This window comes from Otolemur garnettii, unplaced genomic scaffold (genome assembly GCF_000181295.1).
Source record: "Otolemur garnettii isolate 467f Iridium unplaced genomic scaffold, OtoGar3 scaffold00047, whole genome shotgun sequence".
In the NCBI taxonomy this organism is placed as follows: domain Eukaryota; kingdom Metazoa; phylum Chordata; class Mammalia; order Primates; family Galagidae; genus Otolemur; species Otolemur garnettii.
The window spans coordinates 2,888,967-2,897,730 of NW_003852442.1; the positions used below are offsets into that span (position 1 = coordinate 2,888,967).

General features: G+C 46.9%; 1 protein-coding gene across 4 annotated transcripts in view; it reads left to right on the top strand.

Moving 5' to 3' along the window:
• Positions 1–2,451, top strand: part of SDR42E1 (short chain dehydrogenase/reductase family 42E, member 1) — a 9,670-nt gene extending 7,219 nt beyond the window's left edge. For 3 of the 4 annotated variants that reach the window (XM_023514132.1, XM_023514133.1, XM_023514131.1), the window contains 2 exons: positions 417–509; positions 1,087–2,451. In XM_023514132.1, coding sequence (XP_023369900.1) covers positions 442–509; positions 1,087–2,197 — 1,179 coding nt within the window. In that variant the 5' untranslated portion in view covers positions 417–441 and the 3' untranslated portion in view covers positions 2,198–2,451. Of the gene's footprint in view, positions 1–360; positions 510–1,086 lie in introns of those variants that run through there. The other variant, XM_023514130.1, reaches the window with a different exon arrangement.
• Positions 2,452–8,764: the final 6,313 nt, after the last annotated feature.

Consider the following 8,764-nt stretch of genomic DNA (forward strand, 5'->3'; position numbering starts at 1 on the left):
GGTTGCTGTGAGCTGTAATGCCACGGCACTCTACCCAGGGGGACAGCTTGAGGCTCTGTCTCAAAAAAAAAAAAAAAAAAGTCTCTAGTCTTTTCTAAGAGTTAATAATAATGCCTTACCTTTGAAAAGTGCTTGGTGGCTTCCAAATCACTCCCAGGCACATTATATTATTTAACCTTCACATTGACCTTGTCAGGTAGGCAAAATAGGTATCACTTGTCTCCATATTACATGGGAAGAAATTTGAAGCCAAGAAGTAAAGAGGGGTGGCTAACATCACATAGCTGTGACTAGACCCAGGCCCTAGCTCCTCATTCTATTGGAGCATATTGACCTTTTGCTTTTGTAAACTCAGAGGAAAGGAAGATGACATTTGTATTTGGACCAGTAACAGTACTGCATCCTCTCTCTTACAGGTTCAGTCACCTGTGGCCTGTACATATGGACTCCCAAAGATCCCCAAATGAAACTGTCCTCATTACAGGAGGAGGTGGCTATTTTGGTTTCCGGTCAGTGCATCTACAAAATATGCCCAGGGAATTGTTTTTACTAGTAGTTGCCTGAAAATGTATAGCTTTCAACTCTGACACTAATATGGTGCAAACTTTTACTTGTCTGTGTAATATGAAACCAGAAATGAACTAGGTTGTCTCAGTGCTCAGACATTGAAATTGAGAACCATAGATTTATTCCACTTCAAGAAAAACTCTTTATAAAGCCATTAAGTTGGGGCAGAGTGATTATTCACATCACTAAAAACAATTTAAAATAATAGCTATTCTTTCATAATTATGTTATTACGTGATTTGCAGATATTCAAAAAATGGACAGTGGATCCTAAAACAGAGGGGGACAATGTAATATGTATTATGGATGCCACCATTCTTCAAAGATAAAGCCTCTCTTGATATACCTGCAAAAGACAAGGGGATTCTCCTGTTTGAGAATCTAAATAAGGTTTGCACCAATCATCATGCAAATTGAGGCACTCAGGATGAGCCCCACCTTGACTGGTAAATTATTTCATACACTTCCAGGCTTAGCTTAAGAGTGACTCCATCTGACTTTTACTCTTCCTCGTTTCAGACTAGGCTGTGCTCTGAACCTGAAGGGATTCCACGTGGTTCTGTTCGACATCAGCAGCCCTGCTCAAACCATTCCAGAAGGAATCAAATTTGTACACGGTGACATCCGCCATCTCGCTGATGTAGAGAAAGCCTTCCATGGGAATGTCACTTGTGTGTTCCATGTTGCCTCTTATGGTATGTCAGGACGGGAGCAACTGAATCGAAAATTGATCCATGAAGTCAATGTCAGGGGCACGGACAATGTCCTCCAGGCTTGCCAGAGGAGAGGGGTACCCAGGTTAGTTTACACCAGCACTTTCAACGTCATCTTCGGAGGTCAAGTTATCAGAAATGGGGATGAATCTCTGCCTTACCTGCCTCTTCATCTCCACCCTGACCACTACTCTCGGACCAAATCTATTGCAGAGAAGAAGGTGCTGGAGGCAAATGGCACAGCCCTGGAAAGAGGCAAGGGTGTCTTGAGAACCTGTGCTCTGAGGCCAGCCGGCATCTACGGGCCGGGAGAACAAAGGCATCTTCCCAGAATAGTGAGCTACATTGAGAGGGGTCTGTTCAAGTTTGTGTACGGGGATCCCAGGAGCCTGGTCGAGTTTGTCCACGTGGATAACCTGGTGCAGGCTCACATTCTGGCCTCAGAGGCCCTGAGAGCCGACAAGGGCCACGTTGCCTCTGGGCAGCCCTACTTCATCTCGGATGGCAGACCAGTGAACAACTTTGAGTTCTTCCGGCCCTTGGTTGAGGGCTTAGGCTACACATTCCCACCCACCCGCCTGCCCTTGGGCCTCATCTACTGCTTTGCTTTCCTAACAGAGATGGTCCACTTCATTTTGGGTCGACTCTACAACTTCCAGCCCTTTCTTACCCGCACTGAAGTCTATAAAACTGGTGTCACACATTATTGTAGCTTAGAGAAAGCCAGGAAGGAGCTAGGCTATGAGGCTCAGCCATATGACCTCCAGGAAGTAGTGGAATGGTTTGAAGCCCACGGTCACGGGAGAAGTCCTGACAGTCGTATCTCAGAGTGCTGTGTTTGGGGAGGGCTGTTGGGCTTCCTCTTGGTTGTAGCAGCCCTCACCTGGCTGCCGCCTCCTGTGATCCTGCTGCTGTGAAGGAGGGGCTGGAAATAAGGAGCTGATCACACTGAGATGGTTTTCAAGAAACATGGGTTTTGAAATAATATACAGTGCGCTCTAGCATCAAACTTTGGATCCTTAAAATTGCTACTTAAGAATAAGCTCTTGGATTAAATCTTCCTTACTTCGTTACACTAATCCTAATGGGAGGGGAAAAAAAATCAAAAGTTTAAAATCTGGTTTCCTGTGTCCTGTTTTAGATGGGTGCAGTAAAATCGGTTTGGAACCACTGAGGTGGGCTGAGTTGGGTTGGAAGGTACTTACTCCCATTGTGTACACTCTGCATCTGCTTAAATGGACTAGAACTCAGAATGATACGGGAGTGACAGGCCACTATCAACCAGGCTTGGAAATGTGTGGAAACACCAAATTGGCCCAGATCGACAACAGACCACCCCTCTGAGGAGATGGCAGCCCTCGCAGGCAGGCACAGGAAAGTGAGTTTCAGGGAGTCACTTTTGCTCTTTGTGATATATGGGCATTTTGCCTATGAGACCACATGATGTTTAAACAAATAGGCCTTTGTCCTACCTCACAGGATTCTTCTGAGGATTAAATTGGACAAAGCATATTCAACATATATAGCCATTATTTTTAGTTGGATTATTATACTTTCCTTATGAGAGTTTTCTTTCTCAGAGTGTTCTCTTTGGAACAGCTGTTGCTATTGAACTTTCTGGAATGTCTTTGGATGTGTCCTCAGAACCTGCAACTCATGTATTTGAATATACTCAGTGTTTGTAAAGTTTCGGCCTCTGAGGATGGATTAAGTTTAGGAAACAACTAAAAATATGATGATTAAAGGGAGTGATCAAGCTGATGATGCCATTTTTAATCAAAAAATGAAGCATAAACCTAACCCAGTGTTTTCCAACCTTTTTTAAACTAATAGCACACTTGAACCTGTACTTAAACTTCCATAGCACACTTAAAGTATGTTGATCAAAAAAGAAAAGAGCAAAAGAATATACTTACTCTGCTTTGAACTTGTTTTGAAAATAATTTAACTTAAGATCTTTAAAAACTTTTGCAGCACCCCAGTTGAAAATCCCTGATCAAAACTAATAGAGCAGTTCTTTTTACTGTGAAATACGGTGGCTCTCCAACAGGTGAGAAAAGTTTTGAACAATGGCAGCATTGTCTGGCCACCCACCAGGACTGCATGAAAGTCATTCAGATGCTACTGTTACATTGGAATCGAAGCAGAGGAGGAGGATGGATTCCCGTGAAAAATCGTGCTAGCATCATTCTGTGAGTCCTGGTAGAAGGCAGATAGGCGAGCAGTCCCTGTTGAAAGCTGTCTGCATGTTTTGGAAAAAGCTCTGAACTTGATGCCAAAGACCCACGCCACATCTAGTGTGGCCTTAACCAAGTCACTGAAGCCCCGTTAGAACTTAGTCTCCCCATTCAGGAGACGAGAGTGTATTTGCTCTTTCTCACCTCACAGGGTTTATTGTGAGCACAAAACAAGATGTGAAAGTACTTTTGATATGTCAATTGCAACATAAATACGAGGCGATGGTCATGATTATTCTTCAGAAACTGATATGATAAAAGAAGCTTCTGCTTTAGTCTGGGGTTAACTTGTCTGAGCACCCACAGCATCTCTAAGACTCAGGGTGCTTTGGAGCGGGTTTCTCTACGCTCTGCCAACTTAGAGTCCAGTCGTGACACAGCACATCCACAAGAGAAGGCCACCCATACCCAGGCTAAGGACAGTAAAACATGTTTATCGACCTGGAGAGGGAGCACAAACATTTTTTTCTTTTTTTTTTTTTTGGCAGTTTGTGGCCAGGGCTGGGTTTGAACCCGCCCCCTCCAGCATATGGGGCGCCGTACTCCTTTGAGCCACAGGCGCCGCACGGGAGCACAAACATTTTTAATGATATCTTTCAAAAGAGTGACTGCTCTGTTTTCTTGGACAAGTATACTGAGCACAGAGGGGTTTTTGTTTGAGAGGGTTTCTTTTGTACTTAAGATATCTAAATGAGACCCGGGAGCAATATATACTGGCTTCATTGCCATCCTGGAATGAGACATACTTGGCCATTCCACAACAGTTGACGCAGTTGTCCCCTCCCTCCTGGAAACAGTTATTTACTTTCCATGAACTCACCCTGTTCTGGTCTTCCTCCTCATATCAGTCGTCTGTTGCTGTGTAACAAGATTACCCCCAAACACAGCCAGCCCTGCGGGTCAGCAATGCAAGTGCAGCTCACCTGGCTAGTTCTTGCTTAGGTGGACAAGGCTGGCCCTACAGTCACACAAAAGCTCCACAGGCACTGGGGGACGGGGTGGGGGGTGGGGGTGGGCTCCATCTCCAGGTTGGCTCCCCCATGTGACTTGGTAGGAGGTCTCTGGTCACACCACCCCACCCCCCCGCCTCATGAGCATCTCCAGCACTGCTTGAACGTCCTTGGGAGAGATAAACGATTCCCCCCAGAGCAAGGGCCCCAAGGAGCAAGCTGGAAGTTGCCCTGCCTTTCCTGACGTGGCCCAAATTCACACTGTCACTCCACAGTGTATTTGCTGCAGGTCGGTCCTGTTCACTGGGAGAGGGAGGTACACACAGGTGTGAACGCCAGAAGGGGCATCACTGGGGTCTGTCCTAGAGCCTGGGCTCCTGGCTCCCCCAGTCACCCTCTGTTTGCAGCTGCACAGTTTGGTCCATCTGCTTGCTGCCAGTAGGATTTTAGGGGTCCAAAGACTGCTTTCCTGTTACCACCGTGTCTCTGTCAGTTCAAGCTGGCAATGTCACTGTGACTATTGGGAGCACTTTTTGTGTCTCCTTCAAGTCTTCCTGCAATTCCCTCCATTAGACAAAAGCCACACCCACAATCTCCTGGAGAAAAGCAGAACTGTGAGCTGCTTCTCAGACAGCTGAGGGCCTATATGCCCTTAGCTTGGGAGCTGGCGCGCTTTGTCATGCTCAGCCCTGGGCCTCGTCTAATACCAGACTTTCTTTCTAGCAGATCTCATTCCAGCTCATGGCTTCAATTCCCACCTCTAATCCAGATGTAAACTGCTAAATTTGTGGTCCCAGACCATTCTTCTGGGCTCCAGGCTCACATTACCTTTCTCTGCGTCTCCACATGGGTCTCTCATATTCACCTTTCAGTTAACACATCCAGGTGGAGCTCATAACCCTCCCCGGCCCCCCAAAACTTCTTACAGTGTTTCTTTCCTTAGTAAATGTCCCAACTATCCACTGAATCTCTTTTGCCAGAAATCTAGGATCATCTTTGACCCCCACCCCTCCTTAACTTGGCACACCTAACCCATGTTTAAGGCCATTGATTTTGACCTTGTAATCATGCCTTAAAGCTGCCCAGCATACAAATTTCACCTCTCTCCCCCAGACTCCAAAAATATCCATTTCATTCTTCCACCTACATCCTCTCCTGCCTCCTTTCCACCCATTATCCCCATGACAAGCAGAAGGAGTATAAGAATATAATTCTTATGTCACTTCCCTGCCCCAAACTTTCCTTAATTAATGTGACCTGAGTCTGATCTGGCCACTCACCTGCCCCTCCACACACTCATCTCACATTATTCTGCCGGCTCTGCCCCAACCACACTGACTTGCAGGGTCCCAGGCTCCAAGCTTCTCTTGCCCCTTTGGCCTGTGTAATGTTTATGTCGTGTCCCAGCTAAGTCTCTTCCTCCAGATGCCTTCCATGATCCCAGCAATTGAGGATGGGCCCTCCTGCTGGCACAGCACTCTGCCTTCTTTTTCGTAGCATTCATCACAACGGTAATATTGGTACAATGATTTGTTAATGCGTGCAGGCTCCACGAGGGCAGGAGCTTTGTCTTCTTAACTGTTACACCCCTGACACCAAGCACAAAGCAGGAGCTGGATGAGCATTTGCTGAATGAATGTTGTTTTCCCTTCTAAGGGTGAACACCTCTTTCTGGCATATAAGTAATTTACTGTTTCTAATCTTTTGAAGACTAGGGGAGATAGTCACCATAGGGAAGACTAGACGAGGTCTAGCAAGAAATTGGGGCATTGTGCATGTGGTAGAGTGGAAATAAGAAACGCTTTAAGATGTTGGGGGAGGGGGAGGGATGCCGAGAGAGTGGACAATGATTTCTGCTTTCTCCACATCTCAGCTGAAACTTACCACTTTGAGGACTTAGTTTAGTCTGTTTCTTGACAGAGAGCTCCCCTTCTCTTCTGAGGTCAGAAGATGCCACAGCTAGGAAATCCTGTTAGTCCCAGGATTCCCAGCTGCCCTCACCTTCCTTCATACTTGGGTTGAATCACTCAAACTCATGCAAAGCAATCAAATGGTGGCCCAGCCTGGCCACTTCATCCGCTGCTTGCAGGGAGTGTTGGGGGGTTATCTATAAACCTGAAGGAGGACCACAATGGGGGAAGGATGTGTGAGCCACAAAGAACCCTGTATTGGAGCCCAGAAGCAATGCCAGAACTGGTCTTTATCTGCATAAAGGGATTAGAGTCTGGAAGGCCTGTTGGAAATACTTCTTGTGTTTCCTTAGTGACGTCCCTGGTCATGGAATACAGGGTGCCACGTGTGAACAGAGGGCCAAATGACTAATCCTGGCACCAAATTGTCTATGCTCTGCTATTCCTCGGGCCTCTGGAATAGGCCCTAGGGATTCTTTTCAAGAAAAGATTCTGTTTTCCTCAGTCACCTAACATGATCATTCCAAGAAGGCCAGTATTGCTTTGTTATCGTTATTGGGTCATTGTATGCCTTGTATTCCTTTCCAACCCTCACCCCCCACTCCCCTCAGTGCCCTCTTCCTCACCAGGAGGACCCTCTCTTGGCCTCTAGCTCACGCCTTACAGAGTAGAGAGAGCCTGCCAAGTTACATCCCCCAGCCCTGACCCAGGACACCCCATGGGGGAAGGGCACCCCCCCCATTGCTGGCCTGGATAGCCAATACTAAAAGTCCCACTGTTTCCTAGGGCTTCTTGCTCTGGAGCAGGGGTCTTCACACTGTTTAAACAGGGGGCCAGTTCACTGTCCCTCAGACCGTTGGAGGGCTGGACTGCAGGCCCTGGGACAAGTCAGCTGCTAAGCAGGACAGGCAGCAGTGGCAAAAACACCCAGCGGGCTGGATAAATGTCCTCGGTGGGCCGCATGTGGCCCGCGAGCTATAGTTTGAGAATGCCTGCTCTGGAGATTAACACCCAACACTTTTTTGATGACAACAACCCACACCCACCCTTAACAGGTGCTGGCCTTCACGTTCAGCCTTGGCCAATCAGAAGACTCCCAGCCCCCCCCCCCACACACACCGCCTTCATTAGGCCCAGGTGAATCAGTCAGGCAGCGTCCTCCTGGAGCTATTTAGAGAGACTCGCCTGCTCTGAGCCAAGAAGGAGAGAGGGAGAAAGACCTTGAAGACAGCGCTGGAGCCCCAGGACGTAGCCTGTTCGAGCCTTACCTTCCTGGACTACCATGACATGGTGAGTCTCAGAACACTTTCTTTTCTGCTTAAGGTCTTTTGAGTTGGGTTTTCCTCCAGGAATTGGCCACGTCCCTGTGTATAGACACAGGTGAGCCCAGCCCATGGTTTCCAAGGACAATTACTCCCCCCTCCCTTCCATGCCTTCTTCCTTGAAAAAGGGACCTTCTATTGGCCTCTGGGCAACTGAACATTTTCAGAAGTTTTTCTCACAGAATCAGATCAATTTCCTTTTCTAGAATCATGTTCATTTGAATTGTAATTATTCAAAGTATGTTTATCTGGGCTTGACATGTCTTTAAGCAGTGTAGTTCAAACTCTCTCGTTCTGTAAGAAAATTATTAGACAAGGTGATTGGTTCCTCAGAACACAGATGAACCCTCTGTTTTTTCTACTTGACTATCCAGAGACCATAGAACAGTCCCTCCATCTGCCCAAGTCAATGCAGCCCTTTGTCAGCCAGGTGTCGGGATCACAGCTGATTTCTCAGCCCTTCCCAGCCCAAATTAGGAGTGACAACACGTGTGCCAGCACAGCAGAAAGCTCTGGAATAGGTCCTTTCACTGTAACAACCTGAAAACCAAGGGGGCGGGGAACGGTCAGAACCAACAATTTCACAACTCTTCATGTTTTATAGATTTTACCACAAAAACACATCTGGTTATTTATACAGACTCCAAACTCTTCCCCTGGCGGTTCGGCTGGGAAGCTACACTCCAGGTGTTCCTTTATCTCCCTATAGGGAGGTGGAAAGAGCCACCAATGCTAAACGCTTGCTCCCTTGCAAGATGTTAGAGGTCTCTGACCTCTACATTGCTGGTCCTTTGCAATAGTGGTGCTCAGAGCCTTTTCACTGATGAAGTGACCTCCCATCTCCTCCTCTACACGAGGCCCAGTTCTTCATTGACTGGCTTTGTTGACTGCATTCCAGTAATGACTTGTCCAGCCAACCTGGAGCCCCATTTCTCAGCCAAAAGGGTTCACTTAATGACCTTTCTGGTTGAACCTGGTTACCTAATCTTTTAATAAAAAAAAAATAGCCTTTTGCTATTAAAAATCAAACCAGAAATGGAGCCAGTGAGTCCACAGTATGTCTAA